Below are 27454 nucleotides of genomic sequence, written 5' to 3'. Positions count from 1 at the left end.
GGAGGCTGTGAAATTTTATTTAAATGATTTTAATGAGATGCTCAGTTCACAAAAAGATTTTATATTAATTTTATTGGACTTTGCAATGACTAGGAACTATTTCTGGTTCGACCAGAAGTTTTATTTGCAAACAAAGGGCGTTGCAATGGGGGCTAAATTTGCCCCCAGCCTGGCCAATCTCTTCATGGCCAGGTGGGAGGAGGACATCATCTATGGAAGAGAATGGCCCGAACTCTCTTTCTACAAAAGATACATAGATGATGTCCTCCTCATATGGGATGGTGACGAACAATCTTTATTGAATTTTTTGGGCACTTTGAACAATAATTCATTAAATATTAAACTCACTTACAACTATAGTAAACACACCGTTAACTTTCTGGATGTTTCCTTATTTAATCAGAGCGGTAGAATAATAACTGAATCTTTTTTCAGAGCCACCAAATTGCTTCCACCTGACAAGCCCTGCTGTCTGCCTACAGTTGGGCTAAATGTAGAGCAAAATTATTATTTTATTTATTAATTACAGCTACTTATATAGTGATGTCAATTTACGCAGCACTTTACATATATATATATATATATATATATATATATATATATATAGTACATTCACATCAGTCCCTAACTGTCAAGGGGTGTACAATCTAAGATCCCTAACTCACATTCATACATACACATACTAGGGACAATTTAGACAGGAGCCAATTAACCTACCAGCATGTCTTTGGAGTGTGGGAGGAAACCAGAGTAACTGGAGGAAACCCACGCAAGCACAGGGAGAACATGCAAACTCCAGGCAGGTGGTGCCGTGGTTAGGATTTGAACGAATGACTCTAGTACTGCCAGGAGGAAGTGCTAAGCATTTAACCACTGTGCTGCCAGGTGCCTGGAACTGCATGTCCGGGCGTCGGGCATCAGGAATTGTGCATCCCTGGGACCAATATGACCACAATTTCATTTTTTTTGTAATGCCATTTTTTAAATTTAAATATTTATTTATTTTTCAGATAAACAAGTTATACAAACATGCTCATTAAAACCTTAGCATATTATCAAAACATTTATTGTTTCATCCCTTCCCTTCCCCCCCTCCCCCTACTTATATACCACCCATCCCCCCCATCCAATCCCTGACCCCTTCTGCTCTGCATTTTCCTGTTCATTTCTGGATCGTAAACCCTATAAAAGAAGAACAAAATATATTTCCATATTATTCTTTGTTAATCCCCCATAACCTCTAAGGCTAGCCTTGACTTTTTGAATTCCTCCCATTTGTTCCATCTTGTATGGTGACTCTCCATCTTATCTTCATGCAAATGATAAAGTTCCTCCAATTTACATATTTGATCCACCCTATCCACCCAATCTTTTATTTTTGGCACCTCCTGTCTCCTCCAATACTTTGGTATAAGTCCCTTTGCTGCATTCAAATAGTACAATAAACCATATTCTTTGTATTTTTTAACTGAAAGCTTAGTACTATGAAAAAGGCAAATCTCTGGGTCTACTAGAATATCAACCTCTGTAATTTTCTGAATCAAGCTTACTATTTTCCCCCAATACTCTTGTATTTTAGAACACTCCCACCATACGTGATACATTGTGCCTCTACCTCCACATCCGCGCCAACATAAAGGTCAATTATCTCCACTTAATCTGTGTGCCACACTCGGTGTGATATACCATCTTCCCAAACACTTATAATTCATTTCTACCTCCTGCATATTTATATTTCAGTGGATTATTCTATACATTTTCCTCTGTTTTTCCGCACCTATTGTTACTCCTATTTCTCTTTCCCATTTTTCTATATATGGAGAACTTATATCTGCGTTTATTTCAGTGAGAATCTTATATATTTTAGAGGTTCCGTGTTTCCCATCTCCCCGTGTACCTAATAAGTGCGAAAAAGGATTCCAATCCTCTCTTATTCTTAACCACTTGCACTCCTGAGGATTTACCCCCATTAATGACCAGGCCTCTTTTTGCTACTCGGCGCTGCAGAATTTCAACTGATAATTGCGCGGTCATGCAATGCTGCACCCAAACGAAATTTACGTCCTTTTTTTCACACAAATAGAGCTTTCTTTCTGTGGTATTTGATCACCTGTGCACTTTTTATTATTCACGCAATAAACAAAAAAAGACCAAAAATTTTGAAAAACTATATTTTTTACATTCAGCTATAAAAAATATATAGTAAACTCAAAGTTAGTTATACATTTAGATTGTAATTTCAAATTAAAATCCAAAATATATAAAAAATTATAAAAATTAAAAACCAAAATGTCCAAAAATATATATATCCAATACCCCAATAAAATAAATAAGTACGTGTTGATTCAAATTGATTCAAGTGTAAAAGCTCTCCGCTGCTTGCAAAAACGATTACCTCAAAAAACAAAAATATACATAGTGCATTATCCTTTATAAATCAAAAAATGACATGTGAAATCACTCCAATAATGATCACCCAAGTGAAAAACAAGTGTGTATATCAAACCACATACACATGCAGTATACAGTGCCAAACCGTGTATGTGAAACACTCTACTGTGCTCAAAAACGCACAACACAGTGTACACTTCTATCAGGGTAAGGAGTGAATACCCTTACCAATATTCAAAATAATTTTTGCTTTGATCTCGATCCACAAAAATTGCACGATGAGATAAAACCTCCTGCAGGTGTCCTCAGGGTTTACTTTGATCCCATAGCACTGTATGGATCCTTCCACCCTAGCAACTCAGATATGTTTCCACCATATACGCCATTCAGATACCCATATATAAGGAACAAATCATAGTGTAATACTGCCACATAATCAGATCCAAATTTTTAATAGTACTGCTTACATTAAAACCATCTTTCAATCGCATAAAGCATATAGAAACCTTTTTGCCATCCAGGATCCAGGAGAGTCCTAATCGCAAGTCACAGCCGATTTTTGCCCTCTCCAAGATGGCCGCCACTCCACTTCCGGTTTCCCGTATGCGTCTGACGTCACTTCCCTTTGACGCGTTTCGTCATTGGACATAATCATAAAGGACTCCTTACCCTGATAGAAGTGTACACTGTGTTGTGAGTTTTTGAGCACAGTAGAGTGTTTCACATACACGGTTTGGCACTGTATACTGCATGTGTATGTGGTTTGATATACACACTTGTTTTTCACTTGGGTGATCATTATTGGAGTGATTTCACATGTCATTTTTTGATTTATAAAGGATAATGCACTATGTATATTTTTGTTTTTTTGAGGTAATCAAGTTTTTGCAAACAGCGGAGAGCTTTTACACTTGAATCAATTTTGGACAACACGTACTTATTTATTTTATTGGGGTATTGGATATATATACTTTTGGACATTTTGGTTTTTAATTTTTATAATTTTTTATATATTTTGGATTTTAATTTGAAATTATTATCTAATGAAGGGTTTCTTTTATTAATTTCTCACTGAGCATATTTATGTTTATATTTGTACACCTCTAAGGGTAGAGGTGAAGTGTGCTTATAAAGAATTGGGGCGAATCAGTGATTTATATTTACTGAGTTATAAATTTAGGCCAAAACAAAATCCCAATAAGTGTTTATTGATTGCTTGTGTGAAAGTTATAGCGTCTACAAACTATGGTATAGATACTGCAAGTTACGCCTTTTTTTGCTATACAGCGCTGCGCTAGTTTAACAGACAATTGCGCGGTCATGCAGTAGGGTACATAAATGAAATTTATGTCCTTTTTTCACACAAATAGAGCTTGCTTTATGTGGTATTTGATCACCTGTGCACTTTTTATTTTTGGCGCTATAAACAAAAACATTTTTGAAGAAAAATGTTTTAAAAAAACATTTTCTCATTTCGGTCATAAAAAATATCCAAAAAAACTAAAATTTTGTCATAAATTTAGGCCAAAATGTATTCTGCTACATGTTTTAGGTTAAAAAAATCCCAGTAAGTGTATATTTATTGCTTTGTGTGAAAGTTACAGCGCCTACAAACTATGGTATAGATAATGGAATTTACACAGCTTTTACTTTCTGACTGCTTATTAGATTTCTTGAGGTGCTAAAATACCAGGATAGTACAAACACCCTCAAATGACCCCTTTTTGGAAAGTAGACACCCTAAGCTATCTGCTGAGATGCATATTGAGTCTATGTAAGATTTATTTTTTTTTCCACAAGTTTCTGGAAAATGACAAAATCATTTTTTTTTTTTTACACAAAGTTGTCATTTAAATGATTTATTTCTCGCACAAGCCATGCGTATATGTGGAATTACACCCCAAAATACATTTTGCTACTTCTACCGAGTATGGGGATACCAAATGTGTGAGACTTTTTGGGAGCCTAGCCACATACAGGAGCCTGAAAGCCAATGACCACTTTGAAAGCCTGAAGGTGCGTAACTTCCTCATTTCACTTCCTCAATACCTATCACAGTTTCGAAGGCCCTGACATGCCAGGATAGCACCAACCCCCCTTCCCCCCAAATGACCCCTTTCTGGAAAGTAGACACCCCAAGAAATTTAAAAAGAGGCATGGTTAGTATTTTGCAGATCTAATTTTTTCTCACAAGGTTTTGAAATATAAAAAAAAGAATAGAAAAAATATGTTTTTGTTTTTTTTCTTCATTTTCCAAAAACTTGTGGCAACAAATGAGATCTGCAAAATACTTACCATGCTTCTTATCAAATTCCTTGGGGTGACTATTTTCCAAAAAGGGGTCATTTGGGGGGGGTTAGGTGCTATCCTGGCATTTCAGGGCCTCAAACTGTGATAAGTAGTCTGGAAGTGTAATGAGGAAATAAAGTCCTTTAAAAGCCTGAAGGTGCTTATTGGATTTTGGGGTCCTGGACTTGGCTAGACTGCCAAAACGTCTCTCACATGTGGTACCCCCATACTCGGGAGAAGTAGCAGAATGTATTTTGGGGAATAATTCCACATATAACCATGGCATGTGTGAGCAGTAAATCATTTAAGTGACAATTGTGTGTAAAAAAAAAAAAAAAAATGTCATTTTCCAAAAATTTTTTTGGTAAAAAAATAAATTCTTCTATTGATTCAACATACCTCTCAGCAAATAATTTGGGGTGTCTACTTTCCAAAAAGGGGTCGTTTTGGGGGGTGGGGGGCGTTTTATTCTCAGCATTAGAAGTTTATGCCACACATCATTCACTCTTCTAACCACCTGAAGATCAAGCCTTTTCTGACACTTTTTGTTCACATGAAAAAATCTTTAAACGCCCAAACATTATATATTTTTTTAAAGCAGACACCCTAGTAAATAAAATGGTGGGTACTACAATCTTTTATGGCACATAGTACTCACGCAGCGATTTTTCAAAAGCAATTTTGTATAAAAATACACTTTTTTTACTTTTAATGCACAAAAACACAATATATTGGCCAATTATTTGGTAAGATATAAAAGATGATGGTATGCCGAGTAAATAGATATCAAACATGACATGCTTTAAAACTGTGCATGCCCCGTGCAATGGCGACAAACTGCATACATTTTTAATATCCATGGGCAACACTTTAAAAGCTACCATTTTAGATTTACAGAGGAGGTCTAGTGTTAGAATTGCTGTCCTTGATCTGACGTTCATGGTGATACCTCACATGTATGGTGCAACCGCTGTTTACATACGGGCACAGGGTCAACGCTTGTGCACACAGGTGTGCGTACATGGGAGGGGCAAGTTTTTTTTTTTTTAAAGTTATTTTGATTTTTTTTAAATTATTTTTACCCTGTACCTTTCATTTTTTTTTTTATCACTTTTAATGCTATTACAGGGAATGCAAATATCCCCTATAACTTCAATGGGCATTGTCATATATTCTTTTTTGAGAAATCTGGGGTCTATTAGGCTCTAGATATCTCCTCTACCCTTACATTATCTAATCAAAATCGGTGTGATGCTTTCCCAATTTACAAATGACGCTGTTTATATCCTGCAAAAGTGAAGTGATGAAATTCTCATAGTTTCCGAATTCTTAGACTATAGAGATGATTGACACCACTCTGGTCTCTAATCAGCTCTATGGTAAGCTGGCAGAAACACTGGCTGCATTCTCAGGTTCCCCCGATGGCACGGGACTGCCCGAGAAGGCCGTGGAAGGCAGCGCTGCTTGTAAAAGCAATCCTGCAGCTAATTAGCCACTAGGATTGCTTTTACATGAAAGCCGATCGCCAGCTGAAAAAAACGATACCAGGATGATGCCTGCAGCTGTAGGCATCATCCTGGTATAACCATTCAAAGTCCCGTGATGTACCAGTACGTCGCTGGTCCTTGTTGGGTGTATATGCTATGTTCTTTTTTTTTTGTATGCATCCTGTGGACTGAATGAAAAAAAGAGAAGAAATCTCTGCCAGAAAAAGTGTGTGGTATGCCCACCATTAGAATATACCGCCCTGCATCCACCCACTTTTAATGGTGGGCACACATTAGGTCACACTTTGCCACATGCACCAGTTCCAAGATTGTACACGTCTAAATAGTGGCACGCTTGAATAAAAATTATCCACGTATAAGTGGTACCCCATATGGAAAAAGGATGACACCAAGTCCCAAACTATCTTGCCACTGCTCCCCATGTAGTCTGGGCATCCGTGGGGTCCACGTGACTATCTATTCCCTCGTAAATCCAAAACATAAGTATAGCCTGTTGCCCTCTCACAGGTCTTCTACATCTTGACCCCATATCTGGCACGATTGCTGGGGAGAAATTGTTTGAATGCAAGGCGGCCAGAAAAAAGAATCAGGGACTCATCAACGCAGATGTTTTGCCGGGGAGTATAGACATCTGCAAATTTTTTGTTATAGTGATTTGCAAGGGGCTGAATTTTGTGGAGCCGGTCAAATTCAGGGTCTCCCCGAGGATGACAGAGTGTATCGTCGTTGAAATGCATAAAACACATTATACTCTCATATCTATATGCCTGGCCATGGCAGCAGAGAACACGGCATATGATGAATCGGGTCTGTGGACCAATGCAACCGCAATTCATTTCTTTTAGTAATGCCCATGGTGAGGGTTAGGCCCCAAAAAAATTTAAATTTGGAAACCGTAATGCGTTTCCATGCGACTGGTCTGGCAAGGTTTGAATTTGGGTTGGCAGCGATAAATTGTTGTGCATATAAATTGCTTTGATGCATAACGCATACAGATATTCCGTGAAAAACAGCTCCAAAAATCAAGGAGGTATGTGAAAGACCAAGGGTACTAGACCGCTGGTACTCGCCAGTTCACCAAAAGGTAGCGCGGCACTTGTTCTGGCACTCTGCCAGAGAGTCATCAAAATTTACGGGCAAGTGCTAACAGAGATCAGGCCTGATTCTGCGAACACTGCGGTTTTGTGTGCAATGTATCAAGTGACAGTGACCTACTGACACTGCACTTGCTGAAGGGGGATAAGCGTCGAAACTAAATGCAGGTGCTGGCAGGTGCCGGGGCTGATCCCGCTAACGCTGCATTTTTGGGGGCGCTATACTAATGTGAACGCTGGTATAGTTCTGATCTGATCAAAGATATTGACCCGTTCAGACACTATACTAGCAATGGAGGTTTATTGTGCATGAGCGTGCTCCCGGCAATCAAGGGGTTAAATGTTATGACTGGTGTACTGATGGGCAATCTGAAGCTATCTGGGAGGGGCGTGAAAACCACAGGAGCACAAATCATGTGTGTGTATATATTTTTATATATGTGTGTGTGTGATTTTGCACACCCATGCCGCCCTGTAGCAGTATTTCTGCTATAGGGCGGTCAGGAAGCGGTTACAGAAGCGGTTTGTGTTACGTCGCTGCATTACTTTAACTGACAAATGCGCGGTCGTGCAACACTGCACCCAAATTAAATTTACATCCTTTTCTTTCCCCACGAATTGGGCTTTCATTCGGTGGTATTTGATCGCCTTTGCATTTTTTTTATGTTTTTGCGCTATAAAAAAAAGGCTGACAATTTAGAAAAAAAAAAACAATATTTTGGACTTTTTGCTATGAAACATGTCCAGTAAAAAAATTTTAAAATCAAATTTCATCATAAATTTCGCTCAAAATGTATTCTGCGACATGTCTTTGCTAAGAAAAAAATCCCAATACGTGTAAATTAATTTGTTTACGTGAAAGTTATAGCATCTACAAATGGAGGGAAAAATACTGGGATTTTTTTTTTATACTAATGGCGGCGATCAGCGATTTATGGTGGTGATCAGCAATTTATGACAGTGAAACAAACTGACACTGTACTAATGGCACTGGGGAGGAAGGGGTTAACTTTTTTTAGGCACTCAAAGGGTTAACTGTGTGAAGGGAGTGTTTTACTAGTGGGCGGGGGGGGGGGTGTACTTCACAGGAACACACTGATCCCAAGAGCTAAACTCCTCTCTCAGGAACAGTGTGTTAAGAACTGACGGGGAGCAGAGCTGCTTTGTAAACAATGCAGCTGTGCTCTGTGTCACTGCTTGCAATTGCCGGGACCCGGCGGGTAATGACCGGCCGGGACTCGGTGATTGACACCAGCGGCTGCGATCGGCGGCACGGGTAGGGCGGTCGCGCGCCCCCTACCTGTTTTGCAATATCACGTTTTAAAACATGATATTGCGCAGCGGTGCCACCATGTGGCCATTTTTCTACAGTGGCTGGACGGCAAGCAGTTAAAGGCTTTGAATGTTTTCCTATAAAGTGTTTCAATTGAAAATAACGCCACTCATCCATTCTCGTAAAAACTTCTCCTTTTTTTCCAATTCCTTAAGTGATCCTATTTCCTCTCCCACCATTATATCCCTTAATTGTGTATCTTCCTTCTTAATCCACTTCCCTGTGATACCTTCCTTACCTGGGGGGAAAAACTCTGTGGACCCTAAGGGCATTAACAGTGAATAATATTCCCATCCCATCCCATCTTTTTGTGTAAAATATCCCAAACTCTTAAAACATGCTCATCCTCTGTATTGTGGCGTTAACCATACAATTCCACTTAATTTAGTATTACTTAGTATATTTTCTATTTTAACCCAGCTTTTCCCCTCTGCATTATATGTTCAGTCAAAAATCTCCGCCATTATTACTGAGTTATAATATCTTTTTATATCTGGGACTCCCATTCCTCCTCTTTATTTCTACATAAAATTTCCTGGCGTATTCTCGGTTTTTTATTCCTCTAAATAAATCTTAATATTTTTTTAATTGATCTAAAGTATACTTCTGGTAGTTTAATTGGTATCATTTGAAGTTTATATAATATTTTTAGAAGAATCACCATTTTTAATCAAATTTATACGACCTATCCATGACGGGGTTCCCCCTCCTAATTTCCTTAGTTCATCCCTGATCTCATTTAATAATGGAATATAATTCAATTTATACAAGTTCTTGGAGGATACAGTTAATTTTATTCCTAGATATTTCAATTCTTTTTCACTCCAAACAAAGGGAAATTCCTCCTGTAAACTATTTTTCTCTCTATTTGGAAGATTTATGTTTAAAATTTCTGTTTTTGTTGGGTTCATTTTTAAATTTGACATCTCCCCATATTCTTTAAGTGATTTCATTGAATTTGGCAATGTTATCCTTGGGTTTCCCACATAGAACAGCATGTCATCTACATAAGCTGCTACCTTGTGCTCCGTATCACCTATCCAAATTCCTTTTGTATCTTTATTATTCCTTATTGTAGCCAAAAGAGATCCCAATGATAAAACATAGCAATGGAGACAAAGGGCGTCCCTGTCTAGTTCCGTTGTGCATCCCAAAATACTCTGACAATTCCCCATTAACCATGATTGCTGCAGAGGGTTGACTATATAAGTTCCTTATCCACTCTCTAATTCTAGGTCCCATCCCCAATACTTCCAATGAATTCAACATATATCCCCAATCTACTCTATCAAATGCCTTTTCAACATCGATAAGAGAGTGCCACCGCAGGGATTTTCTCTTTCCTACTTTTTTGTATGAGAAACTGAGATCGGAGTCCGTTATATCTACCCTCTCTCCCTGGGACAAAGCCTACTTGGTCTATGTGTATCCATTCCAACATTAGGTCTTTCAATCTGTTTGCCAGAACTTTTGCATATAGTTTGGTATCTGTGTTTAATAAGGAAATCGGTCTGTAACTTGAACAGTGAATATCATCTTTACCTTCCTTATGTATGAGAACTACATGGGCTTGTAGGGATTCCATCCTCATTTCCATCCCCCAATGCATTCATATATATCCTCAGTTTAGGTACTAATAATTCTTTATATTTTTTATAATATCTCACTGTGTATCCATCAGGTCCTGGACCTTTCCCAGCTATAGTACTCTTTAATGCTAAGTGTATTTCCTCCTGCGTTATTGCTAATGGTAAGGATTTTAATTGCTCCTCACTTAATTTTGGTAATCCTGGCTTTTTTAAGTATGTCTGTCTTTTTTCTATTTTTCCTACTTCATCTTTACTTATGGAGCTGTGGGGGATAATATTATATAGCGTATTATAATATTCTTTAATCACCTTAGCTATATCTTTAGTTGAATACATTAATTCTTCTTTGTGGTCTCTTATTTTCTTTATATAGTTCCTAGATTTTTTTTCTCTTGAGCCCTCATTAAATACTTTCCTGGCCTATCTCCCCATCTGTATCTCTCACATATCATTTTATTGAACACTCTTCTCTTATCTTCTTCCAGAAATGTATTTAATTCTTTTCTTCTCTTTTATTTATTACCCTCTGCATAATCTCTTTTGTTACTTTATGTTTATGTATCTGCTCTAACTCACAGAGTTCACTAAGAAGCGTGTTTATTTTTTCTCTTCTTTCCCTCTTCTTTTTTGCTCCAATTGCTATCAGGATTCCTCTAATATAAGCCTTATGAGCCTCCCACACTGTTGCTACGGACACTTCCCCATAATCATTTTCCTCAAAAAATTTATTTTTTTAATTCTTTGATCCACCTCTGAATCCTGGAGAAGTGTCTCATTTAACCTCCATAAGTTCCCTCCGATCTGCTCATTTCCCCATAATAATTGCATTGTGACCAGAGACTCGATAAGTCGATGGACCAGCAATATATAATCCAATCTTGAATACATCTCAAGTGCAAGAGAATAAAACGTATAGTCTCTGCCATTCATGTGCTTAATTTTCCATATATCTACAAGTTGACATTGGTATATCATTTTTTTCAAGGATTTCAGAGACCTACTACCATCTCTCTGCACAGGGGACGTCATATCCATCTTGGGATCCATGCAGAGATTGAAACCACCTGCCACAATTAAATTGCCTTTTTTGAAATCCATTAACTTCCTCAGAGTAATTTTTAGGAATACCTCCGGTTTCTTATTCGGGCAATAAATATTTGCTAATGTACAGTCAATTTCCTGTAATTTTCCCTTAAGAAACAGAAAACTCCCTTCTGGAACTACCAATCTGTCTTCCAGCTTAAACCTTATATTTTTTGCAAAACCTATTGCCACTCCCTTGGCACTTTTAATTGGGGAATCTGCATAAAACCACATTGGATAATATCTGGAATTTAATTTCACATTTGATTCTTGCACCAAATGTGTCTCCTGTAAACAAAACCACTGAAGAAAATCTATGTTGAATTTCTTTAATTTCTTTCTAATTTCCATCGCCCGTTTTTCTAATATCTGTATTATTTGGGCATGTTTATCTAGTTTTTTTTTCCGTCTCCTCCACCCTTGATAATATTTGCCCCAGGTCTTTATGTAATTTCGCCAGTTTCTGTTTTAGGGATCTTTCAAGTCCTTTAAACATTTCTGCTTTAGTAGGCATCTGTGAGCTCTCCTCTTGTTCTTCTACTTTATCCATATCCACTTCTTCTTCCATATGTTGACTACTGTTAGCTATTTCTAGGGATAGTCTGGAACATTTCCCGACGTTTTCCCTCTCACCTCTTACACTTATTCCCTGTTGTCTCTCTAGAGTCTGTTTCTCCTGTGAGGGTATATATTTTTTAATTGACCCTGTTTGGGAAGCCTTAGGCTCTCCTCCCTTTGATACTTTGTTTTTCATGCTGTCAGGGGTCCAAGTGAGGGACGAGGCGGCTCCAGGTACTCTTCTGGGGAACATTGCACTCGACATTTCCCTCACACAATGAGTGGATTGAAGGGGGGGGTTCACTCAGCCCGTTTTCACGTGTCTCCAGCTGCCACAGTCCTGTGTGCAGGAGGAAGAGAGCCGGCGTCTCCCTTGCTCCAAGAAACGCTGGCTGGCTCCTCTGCCTCCCAGAACTCCCTTGCGGCAGATCACCTGATCGCCCGGTGTCCACTGAGCTGTGGGGAACACACAGTGCTGGGCCGAGAGCACAGGAAGACCCACCGCGATGGCTGCCACTCCCGGAGGTCCTCGGTCCACGCACCCCACCAGGAAAGCCCCCCTCTCCCCGGCTAGTTTCTCCAGGGCTTCCCGCACATCTCTCCCCTTCTCGGCAGGACACTGGAGGTGCTTGGGAGCCGGGAGCTTTCACATCGAGCTCCCACTCCAAGACATGGTCAGGCTCCTTCCTCCAATCTTGGTGTTTTGAATGTTTTTTTTGTAATGCCATTTTTAAGGGTCAGCCCCAAAAAAGTTCTAAATTCGGAAACTATGACTAGTTTTCATTCAAATAGCCTGGCAAGGTGTTAATTTGGGTGGGGGCAATTTACATTAAATTAGTTTGGTCCACAATCAAATTGTAGCAATCTTCGGTGAAAATGGGCAAAAAATAAATCAAGGGGCATTGTCAAGTTGGCCGTTTCCACCTGAACTCTGACTTTGGCTGTGAATGGGGGATACCAGGTACTGCTGAATCTGGGGGCTGCCAACCAGGATTTGCAAGCACTTCTGGAAGGCTTCTATGGGCTTTACAGGCTTGTTCCTGAAATCTTGGTGGCTGTGGGACACTACAAGTGCTACCCACCTCACCAGCTTGTACTGCACTTATGGCACTCACCATTTCGCCATGTGACACAGCAGTGCTTTATCAGCTACCTGGGGTCAGGTAAGCCTGATCTTAGCAGGGACCTCTTCCTCTTTGTGTGAGCTCCCTGTCAGGTTTCCGCTTCTTTCTACAGGTTTGTATCTAAGGGATAATTGCAAGTGCCTTCTATGTGTTCCCGCATTGTCCTCTGGTCTGCCTCATCTTCTTTCACGTTGACCTCTGGTCTGCTTTCTTCACCTCTTGATGTTCATCACCTTAAAAGAGTATAAAACACAGCAGATTATATGTTCCTTTCAACTATGGCAATATACACAGCGCACTGCTCACAGTTATCAATCTGCCCATTCTGGCTGCAAAATCATTGTAGGGTGCCCACTACTGTCTTGTAATACTCTCAGGCAAATATTTATATCTCCAGTGGAAATAATAAATCTGTGTTTCTCACTATGCTGTCCTGGAAACACTGACCTGTTAACCATTTGATATGACTGGACTGAACTTAACATTCCCAGACACTTGCTTCCACCCATTAAGCAAAGTTGGCCTAACAATCCCATCAGTATCCTCTCTAGGAACCTGCTCCACCTGGAAAAAAATGAAATAAAAGTCAGCAGCTACAAAACTTGTAGCTGCTGACTTTTAAAATACAGACACCTACCTGTCCTTCGGTCCAGCGGGTGCCCACTGCGCATGCGTGAGAAGTGCTGCGCTTTGTGAATGGCCCTGTAGTCTTCTGGGACCTGTCACGTGTCCCACAACACTACAGGGTATTTGGAGCAGAGAGCAGGAGACAGGACAGCTCTAGACAGAGAGCTGGGGACACAGCAGCTTCGGATAGAGGGCGGGAGTGGGAGCTGCCGGAATTAACTTTTCAGGTGTCCCAGCAGGTGATTGGTTGCTAAGACTGCTGTGTATCCTAGTAACCAATGTCCTACCTCTGCCCTCTGTGATAATGACAGCGGTGGTGGCGGCTGAGGTGAAGAACTGGCTCCTAAATGGCGGAAATATGGTGGTCTGGATGGGACAGTGACTCGGTCCGCATACGGCCCACAGTCCACCATTTAACGAAGGCTGCTCTATAGGCTATAGTCCATTTACATCCGACCACCCATAGAACTATCACAGGTCAACCCGTATCCGCTGTGTAAATGCAGACACAAACTGAATGGCCATTGCTATAGAAAACTGATGTCCATCCCGGTTAGCTCTGATTCATCAGGGGATCTGTTCATGGATCCTCTACTGAACACAGCAGAGCTGCTATGTGTTAAAATGCCCTAAAATGTTGTAATATCCAGAAGTCCTTTCCAAGAGCTACTTGTTATTCTTCATCTGGCGTCTATTGGCTTTTACCATTGATCCAAAAATACCATTGAAACCAAAAATCCAATGAACAGCCTATACTCCTTAGGTGAAATAGTCTCGTCTACAAGGCTCTCCATTGTTTGCTGACAAAAGAAAAGCCCTTGAATCTCTGCTGATCCTTAGCTGTAATAGCCTCATCGTCGTCTGTGATTTCTTCCAGCTCTATTTCCTTTTTCTTCAATTTTGTAGTGGTCTGAAAAAGCAAAAGAGAGAGTAATTAGATCCACTAATAAAAGAAATGCCTCTATGACCTATGAGGGCCATTTCCACCTGTATGGGTCATCCAAATCCATTATTGCGAGATATCAGATATCAGCCACCACTGTGCATAAGCATGGATATGGATTTTCACTATTAGATTTGTGCAGACTCAATTCTGAAAGGGTTTATATTTGTCCCCTTATTTCACTTTACTCACTTTTCCTGAGTCTTCAGTTTGAGAGTCAGACTGAGAGCTCACCTGAGGTGTACCAGTTGCTATCCTCTCAAGGTCACATTTTCACACACTGTCTCCCAGCTCCTGAGTGCATAACAGTAGCAAAGCGATCTGCAACTCCTTCCCCCAGACTCTCAATCTGATGAGTCAGACTCCAAGTAAAGCTAAGATATGAAGTAAAAATGCTGCACAATTATAATAAAGATGAAATTTTCAGATTTTTTCATTAATCTGGGCTTGATTGTTTCCCTTTAAGCACAATGATTCGCTGTCTTACTAACACCCTTTATTGTGTGTGTACAGTGCCAGGCTGGGTGGACTGCACACTTACTGCTGAAATTTCTACTTACCTTCTTTTTTTGTGTAGAAAATGGGGGACTTGTCCCGTTCACATCCAGCTCTTCCCAATTTACGCCATTGAAAAATGGGTGCTGGTTGATGTTGTCAACGTCCACTTTGCGACGACTCTGGTCTTTGCACAGGAGCTGTAGAGGAAAAAGAAAATAGAAAAACATAAGATGGTAGCAATGGCATAAAATGCTAAGAGATTTATTTATAAAGACCTGTAGCTTCTTCTCCCCACAGGTCGCAGGAAATACTCCACATGGCGTTGGCAATTTATATCCTATCAATGAAATGCACAGCGCAATGTGGAGTCTGCGGTGTGTTCTCTGCATCATGCTGCAAAGAATACCTTGAAATGTCATGTGACAAATTTCCTCCACCTCCTAGCTCACTTTTTTTTTACAATCATTAGGATGAATGGGGCTCCAGTTTGTTCAGATCCCTATAGCAAGCAAAGAGTAAACTGCATTTGCAGAGCACACTGACTCATTAGATGAGCCTAAACTTTTCTTATCCCACTGGGACTATGTCACTACTTACCTTTTTCAGTAAGTCCAGGAGTTCGGGGTCAGCCTCTTCTGGATAACTTGGCTCCTCATGGCATATGGAATGTTTCACCTTCTTCGAGTCGTCGCCGTCGTAGAATGGGTGATATTTAAAGGCTGTCTCAAACAGAATTATTCCCAGTGAGAAATAATCTGCGATTTGGTTATATGCCTTTCCATCATGCACCTGTAAGAAAATCAGAGAGATTAGGATCAGAGTGACAAATCAGACTGGAAAGCAGAAGCATCTCTTAGAAGAAAGCTTCGCCCAGAAATGTTCAATTTGTAATATTGAATTAATGTAGAAGCAGCGGACACAAGCTAGATATTACACGCTGTCCAGTTTTACTGCCTGTGCACTCAGAAATGTAAGTGCAACCCTCTACCCCTGTTAGACACAACAACAAAGAAGAAAAACAAATTGGCAAAGCAATTTTATCCTAACACATTCACCTTAAAGAGGAGCTCCACCAAAAAGGGGAAGTTCCGCTTTAAGCCTTTGTTCCCCGCTCCCCATTAAGGATTGGCACCTTTGTGGAGCAGGGGGGGGGGATTTGACAGGTACCCGCCCCCACTTCTGCTGCGATCGCCTAGGCGATGGGAAGCAGAAGTTGTCGTCCTACCCTCCTTCCCAGTAGTCTTCTGGGACACGTGATAGGTCCCAGAAATCTACGGGGCCGCTCACAAAGCACAGCGCTTTTCGCGCATGCGCAGTGGGCACCCGGATGTGAAGCTGCAAACTGTGATAGCCGGGTGCCCACACTGAAGATGCCGGCACCAGGGAGAGAAGACGGCTGGTGAAACCAGCGGTTGAGTACACCGCTGGACCAAGGGACAGTTTTTGTAGCTGCTGACTTTTATTTTTTTTTCCAGGTGGAACTTTGCTTTAAGATGACTGATGTCCTAGATAAAGATTACTTGAGTTCCAAACATTCCTGATCAATGGGACCCCCAGAAGTGGGTGGCTCCTGAGCTAAACTTCCAATCTCACAAAATAACTGAATGTGAGATTTCCGAAGTCTGATCAGGGCAGATAACTGATTTCCTTACATGTCACCCAGTTAGGGGAACCTTAAAGAGAACCTGTCAGCATAGATTATTAAACTTGTCTCAGTTCCAACCTTCTTTCTGTTCTGAAGGCTGCCAGTGTTCAACACCTCCAGGGCACACCAGACCTCCTTAGGGTCACAAAGAGATTTGCCAGCCGTGGAACAAGCACTGCTTCGGGAAGTCATTGGCTGCCTCCAGTGTCAGATGGGACCCTCAGCTGAGACAGGAAAAGGCCAGACTGAAAATTTCCCTTTAATCTAGTCAATAATTGACCTATGTGTACAGGTTCTCTTTAATTCACCTCTAATCTGGTTGATAATTGCTCCTTATATACAGGTTCTACTTAAGGCCTAATCTAGTTGATAATTGCCCTGTGTATGGGCACATTGAACCAGCAGATGACTGGTCTTTTACTTACTTCTGGTGCCATATAAGTGTCTGTTCCGGCTCTTTCCTTCACTTTCTTGTTTCTGAACATATTGGTCACGGCTAGACCAAAATCTGCAATTTTCACATGACCAACATCATCTAGAAGGATGTTTTCAGGCTTCAGGTCCCTATGGAGAAAAAGAGCGTTAGCTCTGCAGTTCAGACAATTATCTCCCATATGTCCCAGTGTTACTGATCAATAGAGGGATCAACATTCACAAATCTGCCTTTCCTAGCTGCCCGTAGACAGAATGATTTGATCCAGGAAACAATGGTGTCTTCCCGGGACTGATTACACTGCTACTGCATGACCATTAAACAACCATTTTCATCTGAATTAATCAATCAGTCCTGGTGGAAAATTCAATCAAACCTGACCTAATGGGCCCTCTTCTTTACTTTGTAAGTGAAACATTAAAAGTGATCCAACTTGCGCTCAACCATTCTCTTATGTGAACTGCCAGCAGAAGGGCAGCCACAGACATTGGATGGAGAAGGATGAATGGGTAAGTGTGAGCTCACCATCGATCTTTTCACAAATAGGATTTAGTAACAGTATAGGTGCTGAGGCAGCAGGAGGGGCAGATTGTAAAAATTATTAGTTTATTCAAGGTACTTACCTGTGCACTACACCTTTCAAATGTATGAATTGCAAACCGCAAAGCAGCTCCACTGCCAGACATCTGATGGTGGTGACGTCAAATGGTTGCTTGGTGGTGATCATCTTCTTCCGCAGGTCTCCTCCACCCAGGAATTCCATAGCAAAAAATAAGTAATTCTGGAGAAGCAAATACAGACAGGTCAGTGAATGAATTCAATAAAAAGGTCAAAATAAAAGCAGCAGAATATTTTCTACCAAAATACACTGCATGACATCTATGTCTGTCTATCGCTGCACAACCCTTGGTAACATGTTTCTGGTGTCTTTCCCTACATCTGACTTATCTCATCCAATTATATTTGAACTTCAGTCAGATATAAACCATCCCTTGATTCCAGTGATGTGTTAAGTAGGGATACCGAGTATTTTCATGAGTACTCGTGAAACTACTCCCGTTACCTTAACTGATACTTTGCGGCACGATTTGCGTTTAATGGATGCAAATTGCACCGCAAAGTTTAGCATGCGATTTGAACAGGAATGCGATTCTTGTCCAAATGGCATGCGGTTTCCCCACTGCTCCTGTGCAAACACACAGGAGCAGTGCAGGAAACCTTCCTACAGGCATTCCATGCTGAGTGTCAGTGGTAGGAGAGGAGAGAGCAGCTGACCAGTCAGATGCCGTCTAGCCCAAGCATTGCGGCAATGAGAGGAAATCCCTGCCACTTTCTCTCCTCTTCTACCACTGATACTCAGCACGGGATGCCTGCAGGGAGGTATACCTGCACCACTCTTATGTGAACTCGGGCTATGACAAGCCTGGGTTCACACAAGAGCAGTGGGGAAACCGTATGCGGTTTGGACGGGAATTGTATTCCTTCTAAAACTGCATGCTGTTCTGTGCGGTGCAATTTGCATCCATTAGCGCAAATTGCAGCGCAAAGAATCGGCACTCAGTATCGGCGAGTACTTGACCGAAAGTATCGGTACTCGTACTTGCTGATAAAAAAACCAGTATCGGTGCATCCCTTGTATTAAGTAAATCAGTAAAATTAGCCAAAGTCATTTTTATATTGGCTTCCCTTCCTCACAGCAGGATTCAAAATAGAAGAGGAACAGGTACCAGTGTGAGCCAGTCAGGCCAGATTGCATTACATAGTATTGCACAATGCAGTATGACGGTTGTCAGTGTAGGGGGCAGGGGAGACCACCAACCACGATTGTGTGAATACATACATGTGTCACATCTGCATATTTCCTGCCTGTCTGGAGTTCAGCTTCAAAAGCGGACAGACAGATGTCATAAAGGAATTTTTTTGTTACTGTATATATTTTCCTAAAATACTTACTTTTGTTTGAAATGCGCCATAGAGGTGAGTACAGAAAGGGCTGCTCTCAACCATTTCCAGTACTTGGCGCTCAATAAGGACGGAATCTGGGTCTTCATCAATTAGAAGCTTCTTGCTGACCAACTTCACGGCCACCAGGAGCTTACTGTCACGATGGGTGGCTGCCACGACCTGTAAGAAAGGGACAGTTAGTATATCATCTTTTCCACATACTCTAGCTGTAACATCATTACTAAACATTCCTCAATTTGTGTCTCTAATTACATTTCTTTTCCTCCTCTTTTTCTGTCATTTGTTGACATATTATCAACCTGCATTAGTGTCCTGTAGACATAACAAAGAGCCTCCATCGGTCTTTTTCATTACAGCAGGCTGATTCGTAGGTGTCATACCCCAAAACGACCAATCATAATTCACTCTGCAGAAATCAGACTTGTACATGGTTGATTCTGACTGCTTGCTGCACACCCTACCTAGTCCAAACTAGGTAAACCCCAACTATTCCACAAATGCTCCCTCTCCCCTCCTCCTACTTATTCTGACTAACCACTGGTAAGGACAGAATTAGCTCTCAAGATTATCCTGTTCACACATATGTGGTTTAGAAACTGTTCCCATAGAAGTCATTAGCCTGTAATCCGCACCTGAACCAGACCACACTGCTCAGAAATCCTACATGACTCTTTTTCAAACCGCACTGAAGCCGTACCACCAGTGCCCCATAGGAAGAAATGTTATTTCACATGTCATGCAGATTGGATGTGGTTCAGACCGCATCCAATCCACATATATGTGAACTGGCACTAATACAGTGATCAATGCTAAACATATACACTATTACTGTATTACTGACACTGGCTGGGAAGGGGTTAAACATATAGGGTGATCAGAGTGTTAACTGTGTGCCTAACCTGTGTTTTTGTGTACAGTGTTGGGTGTTTTTACTAGGCAATCTGCTATATTTAATTCCCTGCTTAGCGGGTAAAGAAAATCTAGCAGAGTGCCTCAGGAAGAACAAAGCTCTGCCTTGTTACATAGGCAAAGCTGTGTTCTGTCAATCTCCTCGGCAATCAACGGGTGACAGCGCTTATCCATTGGTGGCACTTGTTGATCGGCTTCTGCTGTGTCCAATCACAGCAGAAGCGGTGATCTGGCTGTGTGCATGCCCCCTACGGTGGTAGTGCAAAATCATTTATATACGTGATTTTTGCATAGAACATCCGCCCTGTAGCAGTAAATCTGCTATAGGGCGGAGGTCAAGCGATTAAAGCTGAACTCTGGGGAAAAGCTTTACCCATCTGCACTGCAAGGGTTAAAGCTTAACTAAACCCACAAACATGATTTATTATATTGTAGCATACCAAGGAGCAACATAGTCACCCTGGGATAGTAGCATTCCTAATTGGTGGAGAGGGTTGTGCTAGATAGAGTAGTAGATTAAGATGGACTTTACATAAGTGACTAACAAATTAAAGCCAAACTCGGCCAACACTTATTAAGCAACTGCAGACACAGTTTTTATCTGTTTGGGATAGAGGTTTTACACAAATAAATAAAAACTGACCATTGTCAGCACCCCTGTCAGTATTAAATAGTTTGTTCCAACCTCCCAACTGTCACTTTTGCTGGACAGCTTGGTCTGTTAAAAGAAGCTGAAAAACCACAGACTTACTGCCAGGACCAGCAGGTAATACACTATGTTACAGGGGGACTCAGAAAAACAAACACTGCTGTGTTAACACTACTGACAGGCTGTATCATGTATGTCCATTTGAATTTCGGCCATAATTACATCACCCCCTAGGCAAAACAAGTATTTAACCTTTGCAGTGTAGAGGGAGACCCACAACAAGGAGAAGGGTTTCTTCTTCCCTGGAGTTCAGCTTTAAACTGTAAATTGTATACAGAGTATACAGCCCCCTTGCTCAGTATTTCAGTGCCCCCACCCATAGTCTGAGCTCAGCATACATGTTTATCTGTATTTGTCAAACCGTCATCCTTGAGAATGTCATGTTGTGCCCTAGCTGTGTCTATAGGTCCTCAGGACTAGCCTTTGATTACTTACCTTCCCATAGTTTCCTTGTCCAAGTTTAGTATGAAATGTGAAGCTCTCTACACAGAGAGTCCCTGCCTCTCTTCCTCTGCACTCTGACATTGTCATTTTTTTTGCTAAATTGCAGAAAAAATTAGAAATTCAGAGAGATGTAAACCTCCTACGTTGTCTCCTTTTTATAGAATATATTATATGATTTCTATATAATACGTTCAAGTAATCTCTAGCACTGGAATGAGAACAATGAAAAACGTGTCCTCACCCTGCTGCTGCTAGTGAGAAATGACTACCTGCCAGTTGCGCTCTGGAATGTAAAAGCTAGCCCCGCCCACCCCACTGTTACTCTGGCCCCGCCCACTCCACTGGTACTCTGGCCCCACCCACTCCACTGTTACTCTGGGCCCCGCCCACTCCACCGTGACTTTGGCCCCGCCCATTCCACCTATGTTGCATGGCAACCTTGTTTGCCCCAAACAGCTGCCTTTCCTCAAGTAGGATTTGCAGCATATAGAATTCTTCCTGGTGACAATTATTATGCAAATTAGGAAAACTCAAATTCAGATTTTTTTTTTTTTTTTTTTTTTAACAGAAAATCAGATTTCCACTCTAAGCAGACACAGAATTACAAAGTGGCCAGAATCAGATTACCTTCATTTATAGGTCAAGATGTGACCTTGTAATAAATATTTGTAATATATATGACTCATCATGAATATTAGCTTTACTTTGTAATCAGATCCTGACTTCATAACGAAGCCCTTCCAAGTGCCATTCCTGCCAACCTTCTCTGACATATACTGTGGGGTTGTACATTCAAACACTATTCTGCATTATTACAGCTCTGTGACAAAATGTGTCTTGTGTAATGTGTGTTGTTCCATCACACATTATTTCTATACATGAATAAAGCTCTAACATATGCCATAGCATTGTACAATCACACAATATTATGTGGGACATAGATAATGGGATCCGGGGCCCCAACCGGGACATCCGTTTGTGGTACAAGTGTAATATTTTAGTGCTAATAATAATTCTAGAAATGTTTATTCACAGTGAAGTGTAGTAGGTCACCTCCATCACGTACCTACCTGTTCATTGTGAAAAGGCTAAGCCTCAGATAGGTACTCAGTTGAAGAGGCCTAACTTCCTATGTCTGGCAGCATGAAGAGAACTCTGTGCTCTGCAGTGGCAGTGTGTGGCCAGATGGGGGTACAGTAACTTAGAGCTGGGCCTGGTAGGTGACAGGGGCCCCTGGGCTGGAGGTGGACATATCACTGTCCTCTCCGCTCTATCCTTTAGATGGCAGGATGTATCCAGTGTTGGATGCATGGCCCCTTGAAACTCAGGAATACACTCTACCCACGCATGCACATTCCGCTTGCTCTTGCAGTTCAGCATTCTGTGAGAGTAAAATAGAGCAGACTGCGCATGCATGGGTAGGGGATGTAGCTAAGTATGTGTTTGGAAGTTTCTGGAGTCGCACATCCAATGCTGGGTACCTCCTGTCATTAGCAGCACAGAGAGGGGAGGACAATCATATGAGCATCTGAAAAGTGATCATTTCTTTACAAAACAGTTTCACATAAAAGTGCAGCGCTAAAAATAATAAAATAAATCTTATCAGGCAGATGAACATAAATACTAGATGCGTTATAATCATAAAATGCCTAAAACCACTTGGAAATATAGTCCCCTACATAAAAATGCACAGGCACCTCTGATGTGTTTTTCAAACATAAAATGTCATAACGATCTTAGTATAATCTTCCAGATAACTGTCAGGATAATCGCCAGGTGATTAAGTTAAATCGCAGTATATGGATCCTCAGTTGGGTGTGTGAATAGATATATGAAATGCGCACTCACCAAAAGCACATAAATATAGCGCGTTGTATCGTATACTGTTGGAACAGTCAGGGATCCCTTCATAGGGTGGTCCGGAATGCAGCCTGAGAGTGGATGGCCTTCCTTAGGTTACAGGATATTGGCACGCCAGGGTAAATGGATCAACCTCGCCCAGGCTCTGGGATGTTTACCGGGGATTGCTGGGAAGTTAAAATGCTCAGTGCGGAGCAAAAAAAAAGGGTATTCCCATAGTGTATTTAAATGATGCTTTAATGGTATTAAATAGTATATAATCCAAACACGTACACTTGTACTAGAGGTGAAGCAATAAAATGACAATTTCATGAATATAACACTGACCAGCTGGTAAAATAAGGTGGCCGCTGGACCTCCGTGATCCGGCGGCTTGACGTCACGGCGTGCAGGGCTCCTCCTTGATGCGTTTCGTATTACAAGTACATTGTCAAAAGGGGTATGCCATTTGCAGCCTGATGTCTGTACATTGCTATTTATAGGTTTCAAGATCTAAAAAATCGTGCCTAGATTACCGGGCGCCATCTTGCCGGAGACCGGGGCAAGTGCGCATGCACGAAACCGCGGGCGCCATTTTTCATTGGTCCGCGGCAAGGAAATGCATAGCCTAAGCTCAACGTTGTACCTGGCATACGCGAGCGCCATTTTTGCAAACCAGAGCACAGCCATATTAACCTCTTACTGACCACATAACTCATATGTACGGCAGTAATAAGGGCGGGCCTTAACGACCACACACCCCACAAATACATCCATGGCGGCATACATTTCCGTGCTGTGTGTCACAGACAGTTCCTCGTCTCTTGCTATGATTGGGAGTTGGCAGGATGGACTCGCCATCATGTGACCACTGCAACAGGCAATCACATTTCTTAAGTGGGTTGAGAAGTCTGTTCACCTTAGGGGAAGGGAGTTCATGTTAAAGCGGAACCTTGCTGATTTTTTTCTTTAGGTCTCCTCCCTCCTTCTAACACATTAGCAAAAATAAGTAAATACATTTTTCCTTATTTTTTTTTTACTTCCTAAATCTTGGCCTAGGCCAGGATGATGTCATGTTCCCCCCACATGTACAGTACAGACATGCTGCATGTCTCTATCAGTACTCGGACAAAGACCCCCGTGGCATGTCTGAGCATGCATGACATCTCACAAACTGCCTTCTGGGATGTGTGATGTAGCATCGCACCGAGGGGGTCTTTGGCAGAGTACTGGCAGAGATCACCGGCGTGTCGGCACATGTCAAATCTCCAGTGAAGATGGCGGCTCTGGAGAAGAGTGGCTAAGAGAGAATTTCTTTTTCAACCAAGACAAGGCTGGACTCCATGGTTGTAGGATGTGTATTCTGAGATGATTTTTAGGGATTTTTTGGGGGAAGGGGTTAGGCAGAATGAAGTTACTCTTTAAAAACCACTTGCCGACCGCAGATAGCAGAATGACAGCTTCACTGTGGCCGGTCAGTTCTGGGAGGGCGTCATATGACGTTCTCCCAGAACGCGCTCTCCTGCGTGCCCCCAGGGGCGTGCATCCGGCGATCTCCATGGTCACTGTGTCCTACAGACACAGCTGATAACTTGATGTGGTAAAAGGCCAATCATAGCTGCCTTTTATCAGCTGATCAGCCGTGTCCAATGACACACTGATCACTGGGAAATGCAATTGCCGGTTATCGGCTGCACTTTCAGCAGTTCAGCTTTGTCTTGGTTGAAGCAGAACTTCCCCATTAGCTGCTCTTCTCCAGATCCGCCATCCTCACTGGAGACCCGTTACATGCTCAGACACACTGCAATTCTCTGCCAGGTCTAGGGGACAGAGATCTCCATGGCTTGTCTGTGTATACATCAGATCTGTGGCACATGCACACACCCCACGGGTCTATGTCTCTGACTCACGCAGCCTGTGTGCTCCTGTGTGAGATCAACTGCATCCTGGGGTGTCTACATCACACATCCCAGAAGGCAGTTGGCAAGATCTCGTGCATGAAGGCTGCAGGGGTGTCTGCTAGAGACCTTTGGCATGTGTGTGCATGAGCGAGGCCTGGGTGTCACCCTTGCCTAGGCCAAGATTTAGAAAGTAATCCAAATATTTTTTTAAATTTGTAATTTTTTTAAATGTGTAAAGATGGCCACATCAGGCAGGCCCTTGTTGATGGTACCTAGTTGATGGTAGATCTACGGAAGATTGTACAATCAGATTGCGTAGTGTATGGTCACCTTAAGAGGGAAGGGGGAGAAGAGAGGATCTGAATGCCCTTTGTGGATAGGGAGGTGTTTGGGAGAACTAAGTAAAGGTGAACCGACTCTTTATTATAGATAAATCTGATATCACTGCCCCAGATCACACACCACCCCGTTCACTGGATACACAGGATACCAGAGATCACAGGGCGCGTGAGTGAGGGGATACGAGATTTCACCAGATACCGGAGATCACAGGACATATTAAATCTCTGTAACAAAATGGCCTCTGAAATCTCCTATCTGCTCAGTAGTACAGGGCTGTTAAATGTGTTCTCTCCTCCTTCATATGAATTGTTCAGTACAGTCTCCCCCCATTTATGTACACGGCACCCCAACGCACAATTCCAGCACAGCGCAACAATACAGTGAGGTGCGTTGCTGTGTGTGGAAGAACGGTCCATGTTCTATTGCTTGGCAGCGCACCCCAGTACACTTTACTGCATTGTCACACATTACACTTCAATGTATGTCTGCTGGAAGGTACATTGGGGGCCAATAAGAATGCCACCACGTCACTTCGACCAGGTTAGGCCCCATTCACACCTGAGTACACTACTACGCCATGTTTTTTGCATGTTCTTGGAGCTGCACCATTTATCCGAATGGGCCTCCCTTCGCTCTAAAGATGCACAAAAAGAAGCTCAAACTTGAAGCTCTACAGCTGGCAACTACATGGTGGCTGCAAGATTGAAGACTGCCTGAGCCACATGACCAGCGTGGGCTGAGTGAGCTGAGCTCTGCCCAATGTTGAACTCTCTCCATCTCCTTCCCTTCTCCCCCCTCCCCCATCTCCTTCCCCCCCCCCCCATCTCCTTCCCTTCTCTCCCCCATCTCCTTCCCCTCTAACCTCCCCCATCTCGTTCCTTCTCTCCCCCTCATCTCCTTCCCTTCCCCCATCTCCTTCCCTTCCCTCCCCCCCATCTCCTTCCCTTCTCCTTCCCCTCTAACCTCCCCATCTCCTTCCCTTCTCTGCCCCTCCCCCCTTCATGTCCAGTTAACACTTCGGGACACCTTTGTACTATTGGATATAGCTGGCAATCTGCTAGTTGGCTAAACTTCTGGGGTTTTCACTCACACCTTTATGATGCTTCTGTTTTAACACCTTTCTGTCCATCCCCAGCATGGCTTTAGGGGCCTGTTTACATGAGCATTGGTCTCTGAAGAGTGATCTGCATTCAGAGAGCATTTGGCAGGCAGTGAGTAGGTGTTGTTTCACCTCCTCACCATCTGCTTTAGCCTCTTCTCATCCGCCCTGTAGCAGAAATACTGCTACAGGGCGGCACTGCTCTGCAAAATCACGTAAATATACGTGATTTTGCATTTCTGGGTAGGAGGCGTGCGCCGTACCCGTGCCGCCATTCACGGCCGTGGCTGTTGATCACCGAGCTCCAGCCGATAATTACTCGCCTGCACCGGTGATTTCCGAGGATCACCAGAGCAGTGCGATTACAGTGAAGCACACAGACACCGCCAACTACTAAAACACTCCCAGCACACAGTTAACCCTTTGATCGCACCTCATGTTAACTCCTTCCTGCCCAGTGCCATTAGTACAGTGTCAATATTTTTTTTTTTTTTAATTTAGCACTGATCACTGTATTGGTGTCGCTGACATGTCAGTGACACCAAGCCAGGTCCCCCCAGTGTCAGAATGTCCGTCGCAGTCCTGCTATAAGTCGCTGATCGCCGCCATTACTAGTTAAAATGGAAAAAAGAAATCCCAGTACATATACCACCATTTGTAGACGCTATAACTTTCACATAAATCAATTAATTTACACGTATTGGGATTTTTTTTCAGCAAAGGCATGTAGCAGAATACATTTTGGCGTAAATGTATGACGCAATTTAAATTTTTTTATTGGACATGTTTTATAGCAAAAAGTAAAAAAATATTGTTTTTTTTCTCCAAATTGTCGGACTTTTTTTTTATAGTGCAAAAAATTAAAACTGCAGAGGCGATCAAATACAACTGAAAGAAAGCTCAATTTGTGGGGAAAAAGGACATAAACTTAATTTGGGTGCGCAATTCATGACCGCGCAATTGTCAGTCAAAGTAACGCAGCGCCGTAACGTGAAAAATGGCCTGGCCAGGAAAGGGGGGTAAATCCTCTGGAGGGCAAGTGGTTAACCCCTAGAACCCCACACTAGTGCACTGGAACCACATACATTGCACACAGTTGTGGGGTGCTTGCAGAGGTGCTCCATTCACTCG

The 27454-nt window shown here is 42.1% G+C and overlaps 1 protein-coding gene across 1 annotated transcript in view; it reads right to left on the bottom strand.

Moving 5' to 3' along the window:
• LOC149455939 (ribosomal protein S6 kinase alpha-5-like) overlaps positions 1-19359 on the bottom strand; it is a 71421-nt gene extending 52062 nt beyond the window's left edge. Inside the window, exons 1-6 of the mRNA XM_089685678.1 lie at positions 19069-19359; positions 17739-17896; positions 17108-17246; positions 15635-15826; positions 15100-15234; positions 14379-14506 (exon numbers count right to left, since the gene is read on the bottom strand). Of these exons, the coding sequence (XP_089541804.1) occupies positions 14379-14506; positions 15100-15234; positions 15635-15826; positions 17108-17246; positions 17739-17896; positions 19069-19308 (992 nt within the window). The 5' untranslated portion in view covers positions 19309-19359. The remainder of the gene's footprint in view (positions 1-14378; positions 14507-15099; positions 15235-15634; positions 15827-17107; positions 17247-17738; positions 17897-19068) is intronic.
• Between the last annotated feature and the right edge of the window lie 8095 nt (positions 19360-27454).

This window comes from Staurois parvus, unplaced genomic scaffold (assembly GCF_062004578.1).
Source record: "Staurois parvus isolate SC_StPar_1 unplaced genomic scaffold, SC_StPar_1.0 ptg000381l, whole genome shotgun sequence".
NCBI classification, from domain to species: domain Eukaryota; kingdom Metazoa; phylum Chordata; class Amphibia; order Anura; family Ranidae; genus Staurois; species Staurois parvus.
The sequence above is the reverse complement of the archived record's forward strand: the minus strand, read 5'-3'. Positions and strand labels throughout refer to the sequence as shown.